General features: G+C 50.7%; 1 protein-coding gene across 1 annotated transcript in view; it reads right to left on the bottom strand.

The window, feature by feature from the left end:
* Positions 1-13,973, bottom strand: part of LOC141052979 (uncharacterized) — a 118,379-nt gene extending 104,406 nt beyond the window's left edge. Inside the window, exons 1-3 of the mRNA XM_073550307.1 lie at positions 13,914-13,973; positions 11,338-11,477; positions 70-225 (exon numbers count right to left, since the gene is read on the bottom strand). Coding sequence (XP_073406408.1) covers positions 70-225; positions 11,338-11,418 — 237 coding nt within the window. The 5' untranslated portion in view covers positions 11,419-11,477; positions 13,914-13,973. The remainder of the gene's footprint in view (positions 1-69; positions 226-11,337; positions 11,478-13,913) is intronic.
* Positions 13,974-17,550: the final 3,577 nt, after the last annotated feature.

Below are 17,550 nucleotides of genomic sequence, written 5' to 3'. Positions count from 1 at the left end.
TCCAGTTCTGTCCATCTGTTATTCCCATAGATAAGAATGATGTAATGTGACGTCATCAGAATCTCTCACCTCTCCAGTAAGCCGGAAGAGGATCTCTAGGGTGAGGTGTAATATCCTCTCCGCTATGTTGTCTCTGTCCGTATCCATTCTTGACAGCTCAATCCGGAAGAGTCTCTTATATAGAAAATCTGCACTGAAAGGATCCAATACCGATATTGTAGGGACCTGAAAGGGAAGAAAATGAGGCCGATGTAACATCATAAAGAATTCTGAGTAATAATACAATTACTGGAGATAAAAAAGTGAAACATATCAGGAAATAATATAATGTGTAGATTTTCTATTTATGATCAATTGGAAAATCCCATTATCCCTCCTAGAACAATGCCCAAACTATTACAAATCTCGATTGTAGACGCTATTTAACTCCTTAGGGTGCTTTCACATTGCGTACTTGCCCACTCTCAGTAGTCTTTTCGAGGATTGCATCCAAACCTCCCCATGGGCATATGTGTGCTCTGTCGTGCATTGTTTTCGGGCGTACACGCCTACTGGATGCAGACACCAAGATGTAATAGACTGGATCTGGGTGTCTGTTTTCAGTAGGTGTAAACGTGCAAAAATCTGCTTGACAGAGCGCACATGTTGTCTCTGTCGAAACCATTATTATCAATGGCCTCTTCGATGCATACACCCGAGACACGTTTTGCAGAATTAGGGTTAGGGTTGGAATTAGGGTTAGGCTTGTGGTTAGGGTTGTGGTTGGGATTAGAGTTAGGGGTGTGTTGGGGTTAGGGTTGTGGTTAGGATTATGGTTAGGGTTGGGATTAAGTTTGTGGTTAGAGTTATGGTTGGGATTAGGGGTGTGTTGGGGATAGGGTTGTGGTTAGGATTATGGTTAGGGTTGCGATTAGGGTTAGGTGTGTGTTGGGGTTAGGTTTGTGGTTAGAGTTATGGTTGGGATTAGGGGTGTGTTGGGGATAGGGTTATGGTTAGGGTTGGGATTAGGGGTGTGTTGGGGTTAGAATTGAGGGGCTTCCACTATATAGGCACATCAGGTGCTCTGCAAACGCAACATGACGCCCGCAGACCATTCTATCAAAGTCTCCATTCCAAAACAGCGCTCCTTCCCTTCCGAGCTCTGCCATGCGCACAAAAAAGTGGTTCCCCCCCACATATATGGTATCAGCATTCTCAGAACAAATTGCACAACAACTTTTGTGGTCCAATTTCTCCAGTTACCCTTGTGAAAATAAAAAAATAGCGGGCTAAAAAAATCATTTTTGAAGAAAAAAAAATGATTTTCTATTTTCACGGCTGTGCGTTATTTACTTCTATGAAGTACTTGGGGATTCAAAGTGCTCACCACACATCTAGATAAGCTCCTTGGGGGGGGTCTAGTTTCCAAATTGGTGTCACTTGTGGGAGGTTTCCACTGTTTAGGCACATCAGAGGCTCTCCAAACGCGATATGGCGTCCGATCACAATTCCAGCCAATTCTGCGTTGAAAAAGTCAAACGGCGCTCATTCCCTCCCGAGCTCTGCCGTGCGCCCAAACAGTGGTTTACCCCCACATATGGGGTATTGGCGTATTCAGGAGAAATTGCACAACAAAGTTTGTGGTTCATTTTCTCTTTTTACACTTGTGAAAAAAAAAATTGGTTCTGAAGATAAATATTAATTTTTTTCCTCCCACATTGCTTCAGTTCCTGTGAAGCATGTAAAGGGTTAATAAACTTCTTGAATGTGGTTTTGAGAGGTGCAGTTTTTAGAATGGTGTCACTTTTGGGTATTTTCTGTCATATTGACCCCTCAAAGTGACTTCAAATGTGATGTGGTCCCTAAAAAAACATGGTTTTGTACATTTTGTTGTAAAAATGAGAAATTGCTGGTCAACTTTTAACCCTTATAAGTTCCTAACAACAACAAAAAATGTTTCCAAAATTGTGCTGATGTAAAGCAGACATGTGGGAAATGTTATTTATTAAGTATTTTGTGTGACATATGTGGCACCCTAGGAGTTCGGTTGCCACAATGGCCTTGCCTCCCTCCAGGGCGGAGTGATGTCATGCCAGGAAGCAAAGAATGAATCCCCTTACCAGGTAATTCCAGCATACAACCCAGTTCGGGAGCTGCTCTCTCTGCTCAGGAGGAGGAAGTTAGTGAGAGTTAGATCCTGAACAAGGTTAAGAGAGGACGTGTGGAGAGGAGCTGGGGATGGGAGCTCCATCTGAGCTCACCCCAGGCTTGAGCGCCAGTGGTCAGGCACCGGAGCCCGAGGCTGTGTGGGTACTAAAGCCCCGGAAGCAGAATCCAGAGGGCAGAAGACCGCAGATCCTCTGTCCCCTACCGATACTCGACGACACAGCAGCACGAGTGAGCCGGAGACAGCAGACAGGGGCGACCCCTGTAGCATGCTCCTGCTGCCTGTCATGCGAGTGGAGTTCTACCTAAAGGGGGTTTTACACTAAGCGATATCGCTAGCAATATCGCTATAACGTCACTGGTTTTGTGACGTTATAGCGATATTGCTAGCGATATCGCTATGTGTGATACTTACCAGCGACCGGCTCCCCCGCTGTCCATCGCTGATCGCGCGAGAATGTCCGGCTCCATTTCTCGTCGTCTGCTTCCTAATGAGACTTCCTGCTGTGACGTCCAGCGAAGCGTGGAGGCGGGCAGGAGGACGCAGGATCGCTGTGTGTGAATGGTAAGTATCGTGCGCTGCGTCGCTGCTGCATCGCTGTGAGATCTTTCTGTATGAAAGCTCACTAGCGATCATTTAGCGATGCACCAGCGATCCTGACCGGGTCGGATCGCTGGTTGGATCGCTGGTGCATCGCTAAATGTAAAAGGGCCTTAAGCATTAGACAGAAAGAGTGACTTGAATAGAGTATACAGCAGCAAGTACCTCAGAGAATAGCGCTAGAAAAGAGGAATCACAACCAACCTAAGGAAATCCCCAAATTGCTTCCAGGCTGACCGGCTCCAGAACCATCTGTAACCTGAGCCCCGGACTGTACCTGTATTGCTCAGTAAAAGGTAAAGGAAACTGCACCCTGCTGTGTCTTCCGAATCATTCCTGTACCACACGTGAGTGACATCCTCACTTTTAACATCTACATCCAAACTGCCCTGGGATACAGCTCTACCTGTGGAGAGATCAACCATCTCTGCTGTCCTGTCATCATCCCAAAGGATCTGCATAGCAGCGTCGGTCCCCTGACCGAATACCACAGGTGGTGTCACAAACACTTTATTATCCCTTTTTCACTATCCCTTTTATTGGATGCCCAGTGCCACGGACTGGGTCACTGCTGCTGTGACACTTCCGCTTTAAGAAGCGGCCCGGTACCGAGTATCCCCACTAGTGGGCGATCCACATATCTATCTGATTTTAAGGGAACATGTCACCTATTTTTTTGCCTATGAGCTGTCGGCACCGCCATCAGGGGCTTATCTGCAGCATTCTGTAATGCTGTAGATAAGCCTCAGATGTAACCTGAAAGAGAAGAAAAAGGAGTTATATTATACTCACCCAGGGGCGGTACGGATACGGAGGTAGTCGCGGTCCGGCACCTCCCATCTTGTAGCGATGACGTCCTCTTCTTTCCTGTCCGACGTGGCTTCGGCGCAGACGCACTGCTCTGCCCTATTGAGGGCAGAGCAGAGTGCTGCAGTGCACAGGTTATATATTTTTTAATTATTTTATTTTGAATGGGGGTGATTTGAACTTGTGTTTTTTTTTCAATTTTTTTTTCCCTCCACGTTTTACTGGCTTCATTAGTCTCCTTAGGAGAATTGAAGCTGCAATCTTCTGATCGCCTGTGCTGCACAGAGCAGGAACTCAGCACTCCTATGTATAGCAGAAATCATCGTCTCCTATGAACTCCAGCTATGGGACGATCTACATTCTTCTGCAGACCCCCGGCTGTCATGACAACCCATCGGTGCCCTGCACTCACATGACACATGCGCTGATGGGCGGGATTAGTGATGAGGCCATTTAAGCGGTTAACAGCCGTGGGTGGATCTTGGATCAGATCAGCTGTCATGCGATGAGAAAGATCACCGGAGCCCGCATCAAAGGGAGGGAGACGACCTTGGACGTACCTGAATGCTCAAGGTCGTGAAGGGGTTAATAGAAGTCAATCAGTTACATTATATGTAAAAAGCCTGAAAAATGGGAGGGTAAGAAAATTATAAAGGTCTGGAACACAGTGATGTCAAACTTCAAAAGATAAAAACTTACCCCCCCCCCCCCCCCATGATGCTGACAGGCATCAGATGCACAGAAAACTTCATGCAGGAGTGCGGGCAAATGTAGATAACGCTCATTCCTATGTCTGTGGCTGAAAACATGTTACCCTCTATTACACAATATCACTCAGGGTGCATAAAATTCAATAAAATTATCAGAAAACACTGGCCCTTACTTCAGAGAGATAAACTCACAGGTGACCTCTACCCCGCGCGCGTCTCCGCAGCTTCAGCGCAACATCCTCTAAGCGTACTCACTGAGGTGAGCGCCCATGGTCACTACAATATATCAGCAATTGGAATGGACCAGCGCCCTCCAGTGTACCACTCAATCCTACAACACTCCAAAGGTTTTTTGCTCACAGATCCATATGAGCAAGCGCAGTGATTTTTAAACTGGTAGTTTATATCGCTTGTATACCTTCAGCATGTTTTGCACAGAACCTGTTTTTCACTTGCTGCTACTACAGACTCTCTCAGTTCAGGAGCACCAGTGTGTCTTACCTTGGTATCTATAAAACTTCAAAAGATGTTCAGCGCTGAAGGGGTTACTGCCCCCTGTGCCCAGTAATGGAGGGGTTACTGCCCCCTGTGCCCAGTAATGGAGGGGTTACTGCCTCCTGTGCCCAATAATGAAGGGGTTACTGCCCCCTGTGCTCAGTAATGGAGGGGTTACTGCCCCCTGTGCCCAGTAATGGAGGGGTTACTGCCCCCGGTGCCCAGTAATGGAGGGGTTACTGCTCCCTGTGCTCAGTAATGGAGGGGTTACTGCCCCCTGTGCCCAGTAATGGAGGGGTTAATGCCCCCTGTGCCCAGTAATGGAGGGGTTGATGCCCCCTGTGCCCAGTAATGGAGGGGTTAATGCCCCCTGTGCCCAGTAATGGAGGGGTTACCGCCCCCTGTGCCCAGTAATGGAGGGGTTACTGCCCCCTGTGCCCAGTAATGGAGGGGTTACTGCCCCCTGTGCAAAGTAATGGAGGGGTTACTGCTCCCTGTGCTCAGTAATGGAGGGGTTACTGCCCCCTGTGCCCAGTAATGGAGGGGTTACTGCCCCCGGTGCCCAGTAATGGAGGGGTTACTGCTCCCTGTGCTCAGTAATGGAGGGGTTACTGCCCCCTGTGCCCAGTAATGGAGGGGTTACTGCCCCCTGTGCCCAGTAATGGAGGGGTTACTGCCCCCTGTGCCCAGTAATGGAGGGGTTACTGCCCCCTGTGCAAAGTAATGGAGGAGTTACTGCCCCCTGTGCCCAGTAATGTGGAATCTCCAGCACCTACCTCCACCTGCAGAGCCGCACTCCACATATATGGCTGCTCTGTGCGCACAGGACCTGGGATGAGGTCACAGGAGGGGAGGAGTCAGGGGTCACATGATCAGGGGCCTCAGTGTATGCAGGACTCTGCTGTGCTGGTTGTCATGGTGCTGGATGAGGGGAAGTTTCTGTGTGGGGTCAGGAGGGGTTTACAGGGTGGATGTAGCAGAGCCGCGTGTGTACGAGGTGTACGGAGCAGAGCCGTGTGTGTACGAGGTGTACGGAGTGGAGCCCTGTGTGTACGAGGTGTACGGAGAGGAGCCGTGTGTGTACGAGGTGTACGGAGCGGAGCCGTGTGTGTACGAGGTGTACGGAGCTGAGCCGTTTGTGTGCGAGGTGTACGGAGCTGAGCCGTGTGTGTACGAGGTGTACGGAGCTGAGCCGTGTGTGTGCGAGGTGTACGGAGCTGAGCCGTGTGTGTACGAGGTGTACGGAGCTGAGCCGCGTGTGTACGAGGTGTACGGAGCTGAGCCGTGTGTGTACGAGGTGTACGGAGCGGAGCCGTGTGTGTACAGAGCGGAGCCGCATGTGTACGAGGTGTACAGAGCGAAGCCGCGTGTGTACGAGGTGTACGGTGCAGAGCCGTGTGTGTACGAGGTGTACAGAGGGGAGCCGCGTGTGTACGAGGTGTACGGAGCAGAGCCGCGTGTGTACGAGGTGTACGGAGCAGAGCCGTGTGTGTACGAGGTGTACGGAGCAGAGCCGTGTGTGTACGAGGTGTACGGAGCAGAGCCGTGTGTGTACGAGGTGTACGGAGCAGAGCCGTGTGTGTACGAGGTGTACGGAGCAGAGCCGTGTGTGTACGAGGTGTACGGAGCAGAGCCGTGTGTGTACGAGGTGTACGGAGCAGAGCCGTGTGTGTACGAGGTGTACGGAGCAGAGCCGTGTGTGTACGAGGTGTACGGAGCAGAGCCGTGTGTGTACGAGGTGTACGGAGCAGAGCCGTGTGTGTACGAGGTGTACGGAGCAGAGCCGTGTGTGTACGAGGTGTACGGAGCAGAGCCGTGTGTGTACGAGGTGTACGGAGCTGAGCCGCGTGTGTACGAGGTGTACGGAGCAGAGCCGTGTGTGTACGAGGTGTACAGAGCAGAGCCGTGTGTGTACGAGGTGTATGGAGCAGAGCCGTGTGTGTACGAGGTGTACAGAGCAGAGCCGTGTGTGTACGAGGTGTATGGAGCAGAGCCGTGTGTGTACGAGTTTTACGGAGCAGAGCCGCGTGTGTACGTGGTGTACAGAGCAGAGCCGTGTGTGTACGAGGTGTACGGAGTGGAGCCGTGTGTGTACGAGGTGTACGGAGCGGAGCCGTGTGTGTACAGAGTGGAGCCGCATGTGTACGAGGTGTACAGAGTTGAGCCGTGTGTGTACGAGGTGTACGGAGCAGAGCCGTGTGTGTAAGAGGTGTACGGAGCAGAGCCGTGTGTGTACGAGGTGTACGGAGCAGAGCCGCGTGTGTACGAGGTGTACGGAGCAGAGCCGCGTGTGTACGAGGTGTACGGAGCAGAGCCGCGTGTGTACGAGGTGTACGGAGCTGAGCCGCGTGTGTTCGAGGTGTACGGAGCTGAGCCGCGTGTGTACGAGGTGTGCGGAGCTGAGCCGCGTGTGTACGAGGTGTACGGAGCTGAGCCGTGTGTGTACGAGGTGTACGGAGTGGAGCCATGTGTGTACGAGATGTATGGAGCGGAGCCGTGTGTGTACGAGGTGTGCGGAGGGGAGCCGTGTGTGTACGAGGTGTACGGAGCTGAGCCGTGTGTGTACGAGGTGTACGGAGCTGAGCCGTGTGTGTACGAGGTGTACGGAGCTGAGCCGTGTGTGTACAAAGTGGAGCCGCATGTGTACGAGGTGTACAGAGCAGAGCCGTGTGTGTACGAGGTGTACGGAGCAGAGCCGTGTGTGTACAGAGTGGAGCCGCATGTGTACGAGGTGTACAGAGCGGAGCAGTGTGTGTACGAGGTGTACGGAGCAGAGCCGTGCGTGTACAAGGTGTACGGAGCTGAGCCGCGTGTACGAGGTGTACAGAGCAGAGCCGTGTGTGTACAAGGTGTACGGAGCTGAGCCACGTGTGTACGAGGTGTACGGAGTGGAGCCCTGTGTGTACGAGGTGTACGGAGCGGAGCCGTGTGTGTACGAGGTGTACGGAGCAGAGCCGTGTGTACGAGGTGTACGGAGCAGAGCTGTGTGTGTACGAGGTGTACGGAGCAGAGCCCTGTGTACGAGGTGTACGGAGCAGAGCCGTGTGTGTACGAGGTGTACGGTGCGGAGCCGTGTGTGTGCGAGGTGTACAGAGCGGAGCTGCATGTGTACAAGGTGTACGGAGTGGAGCCGCATGTGTACGAGGTGTACGGAGCTGAGCCGTGTGTGTACGAGGTGTACGGAGCTGAGCCGCGTGTGTACGAGGTGTACGGAGCTGAGCCGCGTGTGTACGAGGTGTACGGAGCTGAGCCGCGTGTGTACGAGGTGTACGGAGCTGAGCCGCGTGTGTACGAGGTGTACGGAGCTGAGCCGCGTGTGTACTAGTAATGGGCAGTCCGGCTCTTTTTGGTGATCTGGCTCACTCGGCTCCGCTCACCAAAAAGAGCCGGCTCTTTATGGCTCAAAAAGTGGCTCTTCTTGCAAAAAATGCTCCTTTCCCCACTTTTATCACTCCAGTCTCTTAACTATAAAGCCTGGGCCTCATTATACAGCTGTACAGGGGTCTAGTGAAGGCTTTTTAGCCATTTTCTCAGAATGTAAGCTCCTGGGTTCAGGCCCTCACTCCTGTCCGTATTGCTGATTTCTGTTATCCTCTAATATCTGATATTTGCCCATGTGTTCTACATTAGTCAGTGCAGTGACATCTGCCGGCACTGATTATTCTAAGGCTATGTGCACACGCTGCAGATCCACAAGTGATTTACAGTACAATGTTATTCTATGGCGGAAAAACCGCTGTGCACATGCTGCGGAAAAATCCAAGCGGAAACGCAGCAGTTTATTTTCTGCAGCGTGTCAGTATTTTGTGCTGATTTCGCATAGTTTTTACACCCATTCCATTATAGGAATCAGCAGGTGTAAAACCGCACAAAATCCACAATAAATCTGCATAAAAACCTCACGGATTTAGACCTGCGGATTCTGCCAAGAGATGCAGATTCCGCACAGAAAATTCCACACAGCAATCCGCAACATGTGCACATACCCTTATAAGTAAATCCTTGGACACATGTTCCAGGTTCCTACAGAGTAACTCTGATATCTGCACCATACATGGCACCCCTTACCTCCCAATCCTGGTATGCATGGTACCCCTCATCCCCCAATCCTGGTATGCATGGTCACCTCACCCCCCTATCCTGGTATGCGTGGTCACCTCACCCCCCCAATCATGGTATGCATGGTACTCCCTCATCCCTATCCTGGTATGCATGGTCCCCTCATCCCCCAATCCTGGTATGCATGGTCCTCTCACCCCTCAATCCTGGTATGCACGGTCCCCTCACCCCCCAATCCTGGTATGCATGGTACTCCCTCATCCCTATCTTGGTATGTATGGTTCCCTCATCCCCAAATCCTGGTATGCATGGTACTCCCTCATCCCTATCCTGGTATGCATGGTACCCCTCATCCCCCAATCCTGGTATGCATGGTCCTCTCATCCCCTATCCTGGTATGCATGGTACTCCCTCATCCCTATCCTGGTATGTATGGTTCCCTCATCCCAAATCCTGGTATGCATGGTCCCCTCACCCCCCAATCCTGATATGCATGGTCCTCTCACCCCCTATCCTGGTATGCATGGTCCCCTCACCCCCCAATCCTGGTATGCATGGTACTCCCTCATCCCTATCCTGGTATGCATGGTCCCCTCATCCCCCAATCCTGGTATGCATGGTCCTCTCATCCCCTATCCTGGTATGCATGGTACTCCCTCATCCCTATCCTGGTATGTATGGTTCCCTCATCCCAAATCCTGGTATGCATGGTCCTCTCACCCCCTATCCTGGTATGCATGGTCCTCTCACCCCCCCAATCATGGTATGCATGGTACTCCCTCATCCCCCAATCCTGGTATGCATGGTCCTCTTACCTCCTATCCTGGTATGCATGGTACTCCCTCACCCTATCCTGGTATGTATGGTTCCCTCATCCCCAAATCCTGGTATGCATGGTCCTCTCACCTCCTATCCTGGTATGCATGGTCCCCTCACCCCCCTATCCTGGAGTGCATGGTCCCCTCACCCCCCAATCCTGGTATGCATGGTCCTCTCACCCCCTATACTGGTATGCATGGTCCTCTCACTCCCCTATCCTGGTATGCATGGTCCCCTCACCCCTCAATCCTGATATGCATGGTCCCCTCACCCTCCAATCCTGGTATGCATGGTCCTCTCATCCCCCAATCCTGGTATGCATGGTACCCCTCATTCCCCAATCCTGGTATGCATGGTCCTCTCACCCCCAATCCTGGTATGCATGGTCCTCTCACCCCCCAATCGTGGTATGCATGGTACTCCCTCATCCCTATCCTGGTATGCATGGTCCCCTCATCCCCCAATCCTGGTATGCATGGTCCTCTCACCCCTCAATCCTGGTATGCACGGTCCCCTCACCCTCCAATCCTGGTATGCATGGTACTCCCTCATCCCTATCTTGGTATGTATGGTTCCCTCATCCCCAAATCCTGGTATGCATGGTCCCCTCACCCCTCAATCCTGGTATGCATGGTCCCCTCACCCCTCAATCCTGGTATGCATGGTCCTCTCACACCCCTATCCTGGTATGCATGGTACTCCCTCATCCCCCGATCCAGGTCTGAGGAGTGTGGGATTGTGCGGCCGTAATTGGCGCCCGATTTCGGCGCCACAACCCGCCGTCTCCTGACTTCACGGCGAATACCCCCTGTAATCTTTTGTGCCTGCTGTGATGACAGGAGAGGGCGGGTTGTTGCTTTGGAATCGGCGCCTGCGCATTCCTCTCTTTCCAGCGCCACTGTGTTGAAGACACACTGCAGTGTGTCTTCCCAAAATAGCGCCGGAAAGCATGGACTGCGCATGCGCCGATTCCAGAACAACAACCCGCCCTCTCCTGTCATCACAGCAAGACCCCTCGGCCAAACCGAATCGGTAAGGTGTCGTGCCGGCGGGGGGTGCTGTGTCCAGAGGCGTATCTAGGTTTTCTGGCACCCGGGGCAAGAATTTGGTTCGGCGCCCCCCCCCCCCCCCCAAAAAAAAGTACATATGTGACTTACACACTTAGCCATGTACCCACGAGCTGCTCTCCCTAATGCTCTCAATGTTCAGTAAAAAACTGAAAGCAGGAAGAGAAGCTCGTTGTCACAAGACCACATCTATGAAAATCGCATATGAGTGAAGTGTCCATGTGATGACACTGAAACCTGCAGAGCTGAATCCTGACATTGCAACTTCTGAATTCTCACAATGAATGCACTGCACACTTTTAGGATTCTCCCTTGCCGATGTACAGTCATGTCAGCACAAGTATGTGATTTGTATACTTCTGGCCACATTCCGACTAGACGTGCCTGGCCTCGCTCTGTTCATTTTCATTGAGTGAGGCCACACATGTCTAGTCAGCATGTGACCGCATGTATGTAAATTACCGGCACGAGAGAATCCTGACAGCGTTCAGTGAGCACTGTGAGAATTCAGACGTCTGCAGTCACATAGAATGACTGTAGACTCAGCACAAACCTGGACATCCCCTTTAATGTTCCTAACAAATAAAAACATGAGAATTAGTCAGCGTCACAAATAACATTTACATCCAGGTACCTTATAGATGACGTCGTCTCTGCAGTCGTTCTCCTTTTCTTCTTCTTGTCCAGACCCCATGATGAGTTTTCTCATCCACATCTCGTCTCAGCAGACTTCCATCTTCTCCGGTCTTCTGCAGCAAATCTCCACACGACGCCCTTAAAGATAGAAGTGTCATTATAATGCTCCTAAATAAAAATGTCTGCAATATACTGTCGCCTCACACTGTTCCCCTCCCTCCTCATACTGTCTCCTCTATCATCCTCCTGTTCACCATACTGTCTCCTCATATATTTACCCCCTCACTCTCTATACTGTCTGCTCACACATTCCCCCGACTCTCCATACTGTGTTTGCACACATCCCATCACCCTCACTCCCCATACTGTGCCCACATAAATTCATCCGTTCGCACCCCTTACTGTCTGCACCCATCCCCCATACTGCTTCCTGATATATGCCCTCATACATACTCTTCATTTTGTGTCCTCAAATCTCCCCACACACGTTAAATACCATCCCCACTCCAAATCCACCACACATATTAAGTACCCCCCATCCCCACTCCAAATCCCCCCACACATTAAGTATCCCCCATCCCCACTCAGTAATCCCTTGTCCCTACTCCCAAATCCCCCCACACATTAAGTATCCCCCATCCCCACTCCCAAATCCCCCCACACATTATGTACCCCCACCCCCACTAATTAACCCCATCTCCACTCATTAAACCCCATACATTAACCCCCCTTCACATTAACCCCCCACTTATTAACTCCCATCCCCACATTAACCCCCATAGCCACTCATTAACCCCCACACTCATTAACGCCCCACTCATTAACCCCCATACATTAACCCCCCCACTCATTAACCCCATCCCCACATTAACCCCCACACTTTAACCCCATCTCTACATTAACCCCCATCTCCACTCATTAACCCCCCACTCATTAACCCCCATCTTCACTCATTAACCCCCCCACTCATTAACCCCCATCCCCACATTAACCCCCTCACTTTAACCCCCATCCCCACATTAACCCCCATCTCCACTCAATAACCCCCCACTCATTAACCCCCATCCCCACATTAACCCCCTCACTTTAACCCCCATCCCCACATTAAACCCCATCTCCACTCATTAACCCCCCACTCATTAACCCCCACTCATTAACCCCCATCCCCACTCATTAACCCCCCACTCATTAACCCCCATCTTCACTCATTAACCCCCCCACTCATTAACCCCCATCCCCACATTAACCCCCTCACTTTAACCCCCATCCCCACATTAACCCCCATCTCCACTCAATAACCCCCCACTCATTAACCCCCATCCCCACATTAACCCCCTCACTTTAACCCCCATCCCCACATTAAACCCCATCTCCACTCATTAACCCCCCACTCATTAACCCCCACTCATTAACCCCCATCCCCACTCATTAACCCCCCACTCATTAACCCCCATCTTCACTCATTAACCCCCCCACTCATTAACCCCCATCCCCACATTAACCCCCTCACTTTAACCCCCATCCCCACATTAACCCCCATCTCCACTCAATAACCCCCCACTCATTAACCCCCATCCCCACATTAACCCCCTCACTTTAACCCCCATCCCCACATTAAACCCCATCTCCACTCATTAACCCCCCACTCATTAACCCCCATCCCCACTCATTAACCCCCCACTCATTAACCCCCATCTTCACTCATTAACCCCCCCACTCATTAACCCCCATCCCCACATTAACCCCCTCACTTTAACCCCCATCCCCACATTAACCCCCATCTCCACTCAATAACCCCCCACTCATTAACCCCCATCCCCACATTAAACCCCATCTCCACTCATTAACCCCCCACTCATTAACCCCCACACTTTAACCCCCACTCATTAACCCCCCGACTCATTAACCCCCATCCCCACTCAATAACCCCCCCACTCATTAACACCCCCCATCTCCCATCTTCGGTGGTTCTTCAGCTCCACAGAGGAGCACACTTACCACCAGCGTTTGCTCTGGGCGCCGGGGAGTGACGTTAGCAGCGTGATCACATGACATGATCACGCTGCTGACGTCGCTCTGACCCGGCGGTCAGAGCTAATCGTACTGGCGTCTGTATAGACGCCAGTACAATTGCTGCCTGGGAGGCGGCGCGGCCTCCTTCTCTGCGTCGGCTGTCAGCTTGATAGCCGTCACAGAGAACAGCCGGCTCACAGGATGGTGGGCGGCAGAGCGCAGCCACCGGGGGGGAGACACTGCGGACCACTGCATTAGGCGGCCCGACTGCGCCCCCCTGCTGGCTGCGCCCGGGGCAACTGCCCCGGCTGCCCCCCCCTGGATATGCCACTGGCTGTGTCTACCGCAATCTCCGGAGGGGGTGCGTCACTCTGTCTGGAGCCAGACTTGAGCAGTTTATAAAGGCTTCGGACAGAGTGAAGCTTAGCCCGTTAATTAAAGATATACCCCGGATCTGTCAAGAGTTTCTCTGCCTCAGCTTTATATTATTACTTTCCCACTGTAGAGCAGCAGGAACTACAGAAAATAATGAGAGGGATAAGATGGCTCTCAGTGCCTGACCTCAGCGCCTCTGCTCATCCTGCAGCTGCCGGACATCCACTGTTATGTCAGTGACACTGAGGCTGTGTGACTGCACATTGTGATCTATCACAGATCATGTGTGTGCACTCACTGCACTGAGCAGCCAATCACAGTACAGCTATGTGTCATGTGGGAGGAGCCCAGTCGCAAGTCAAAGCCTTGCCAGTCACTCCCCACTTGTACTCACTGCTCTAAGTCTCCTCCTCAGCTCCTCCCAGCCCCCAGCCAGGCAGGAAGAAGCAAACAGCAGCAGGGGGAAAAAAATTTTTAGCTCAGCTCCCAGTGGTGAGGCGACTCCCGTTGGTCACATGAAAGAGCCGGCTCTTTGTCTCGGTTAGTTCACGAACAACACATCACTAGTGTGTACGAGGTGTACGGAGCTGAGCCGTGTGTGTACGGAGCTGAGCCGTGTGTGTACGGAGCTGAGCCGTGTGTGTACGAGGTGTACGGAGCGGAGCCGTGTGTGTACGAGGTGTACGGAGCGGAGCCGCGTGTGTACGAGGTGTACGGAGCTGAGCCGTATGTGTACGAGGTGTACGGAGCTGAGCCGTATGTGTACGAGGTGTACGGAGAGGAGCCGTATGTGTACGAGGTGTACGGAGCAGAGCCATGTGTGTACGAGGTGTACGGAGCGGAGCCGTCTGTGTACGAGGTGTACGGAGAGGAGCCACGTGTGTACGAGGTGTACAGAGCGGAGCCGTGTGTGTACGAGGTGTATGGAGCAGAGCCGTATGTGTATGAGGTGTACGGAGCGGAGCCGTGTGTGTACGAGGTGTACGGAGCGGAGCCGTATGTGTACGAGGTGTACGGAGCAGAGCCATGTGTGTACGAGGTGTACGGAGTGGAGACGTGTATGTACGAGGTGTGCGGAGTGGAGCCATGTGTGTACGGAGCAGATCCGCGTGTGTACGAGATGTACGGAGCGGAGCCGTGTACGTAGAAAGTGTACACAGCAAATCCACGTGTGTACGGAGCGGAGCCACATGTGTATGGAGCAGAGCCATGTATTTGTACAATGTGTACACAGCGGAGCCGCGTGTGTGTAATACATACATGGAGCAGAGCAGTGTGTGTACAATAGGTACAGAGTGAAGCTGTGCATGTATGATGTGTACGATGCCGAGCCATGTCTATGTGATTGTATGATGTATACAGTTGTGCTCAAAAGTTTACACACCCCGGCAGAATTTTTGCTTTTTTGGCCTTTTTTCAGAGCTTTTTCTCCACTCATGGTTAGTGGTGGGGTGAAGCCATTTATTGTCTAACTACTGTGTTTTCACTTGTTAAATCATAATTAATATTATTATTACTATTATTTATTATTATAGCGCCATTTATTCCATGGCGCTTTACATGTGAGGGGTATACATAATACATACAAGTACAGTAATCTTACTACAATTCACGACTGGTACAGGATGAGAGAGGACCCTGCCCGCGAGGGCTCACAATCTACAACGGGATGGGTGAGGATACAGTAGGCGAGGGTAGAGCTGGTCGTGCAGCGGTTTGGTGGATCGGTGGTTACTGCAAGTTGTAGGCTTGTCAGAAGAGGTAGGTCTTCAAGTTCTTTTTGAAGGTTTCCATGGTAGGCGAGAGTCTGATATGTTGTGGTAGAGAGTTCCAGAGTAGAGGGGATGCGCGGGAGAAATCTTGTATGCGATTGTGGGAAGAGGAGATAAGAGGGGAGTACAGAAGGAGATATTGTGAGGATCGGAGGTTTCGTGCAGGTAAGTACTGGGAGACTAGGTCACAGATGTACGGAGGACTCAGGTTGTGGATGGCTTTGTATGTCATGGTTAGGGTTTTAAACTGGAGTCTTTGGGTAATGGGGAGCCAGTGCAGGGATTGACAGAGGGGAGAGGCCAGGGAATAATAACCCAAAACATCCAAATGACCCTGATCAAAAGTTCACATACCCCATTTCTTAGTACTGTGTATTGCCCCCTCTAACATCAATGACAGCTTGAAGACTTTTGTGGTAGTTGTGGATGAAGTTCGTTATTTTCTCAGATGGTAAAGCTGTCCACTCTTCTTGGCAAAAAGCCTCCAGTTCCTGTAAATTCCTGGGCTGTCTAGCATGAACTGCACACTTGAGATCTTGCCAGAGTGGCTCAATGATGCTGAAGTCAGGAGACCAAGATGGCTACTCCAGAACCTTCATTTTGTTTTGCTGTAGCCAATGACAGGTTGACTTGGCCTTGTGTTTTGGATCGTTGTCATGTTGGAACATCCAAGTACGTTCCATGCGCAGCTTCCGAGCTGATGATTGCAAATTTGTCTCCAATATTTGCTGATAACGTGCTGCGTTCATCTTTCCTTCAACTTTGACCAAGTTTCCTGTGCCTTTGTAGCTCACACATCCCCAAAACATCAGCGATCCACCTCCGTACTTTACTGTAGGAATGGTGTTCCTTTCATCATAGGCCTTGTTGACCTCTCTCCAAATGTAGCGTTTACGATTGTGGCCAAAAAGTTCAATCAATTTTGGTCTCTATGCTGATTTGCGTATTGTAGGAGATATACTTTGTGGCATCTGCGCAGTAATGGCTTTCTTCTGGCGATTCAACCAGACCATGCGGCCTATTTCTCTTCAAGTGCCTCCTTATTGTGCATCTTGAAACCGACACTCCGCTAGTTTTCAGAGAGTCCAGTATTTCAGCTGATGTTATTTGTGGGTATTTCTTTGCATCCCGAAAATTTTCCTGGCATTTGTAACAGGTCACAGGTGAGGATGTTATCTTTAGTAGCCATTCAAACCCATTTGTGTCAAACTATGTGCATGTTATCAGGCCAAAATCACCAGGGTATGTGAACTTTTGATAAGGGTCATTTGGATGTTTTGGGTTGTCATTATGATGTAAAAAGAGAAAACACAGTAGTCTGACAATAAATGGCTTCACCCAACCACTAACCATGAGTGGAGAAAAAGTTTTAGTGCTATAATTCATACTTTCTGAAAAAAGGCCAAGAAAGCAAAAATTCTACCGGGTAATGTAAACTTTTGAGCACAACTGTACATAGCAGAGCTGTGTGCATATGATATGTACGAAGCGGAGCTGTGCATGTACGTGGGACAGACACTGACTGTGAAGGGCCCATGTGCAGGCCGAGTTTCTAGTATAAAATCCTCATAACCACTTTCCTTTTACGCAGCATATTTTAAGTTTTATGAAAAGTTACACAACGGACGTCCTGGTACATATCAATGTTATTAGTTTCCATAGGGATATATTTAATCTTATCTGAATGTATCCAATATTCTGACAGATTGTACTCCATCTGCTTCTACCTGGAAACCAGCAGCTGTGATGTCTGTATATGTAAGTTCAGAATCTTTTAATGTTTATAGAGGAATTTTATGTGTAGCGGTGTGGCACTGCCATGGGCACGTCTGTGGGCCTTTGTACGCCAATCTCTAAGTTACTGGGAGAGACACATTTTTGACAGTGAGATTATGGAAATTTCTGTCACATGATGTAGAAATAGTTAATTCACTAAAAAGGTGCATGAATATTACAGGTTATGTCTACTAGGTTATGTGATGGGATGTTACTCCAGGGAACTAGTCTGATTGCTAAATATGGAGTTGGGAATGATTCCCTTAATATCAAGC

The sequence above is a fragment of the Dendrobates tinctorius genome, unplaced genomic scaffold (assembly GCF_039654945.1).
Source record: "Dendrobates tinctorius isolate UK_male_01 unplaced genomic scaffold, ASM3965494v1 ptg000164l, whole genome shotgun sequence".
Taxonomy (NCBI): Eukaryota; Metazoa; Chordata; class Amphibia; order Anura; family Dendrobatidae; genus Dendrobates; species Dendrobates tinctorius.
This window is presented reverse-complemented; position numbering and strand designations above follow the sequence as displayed.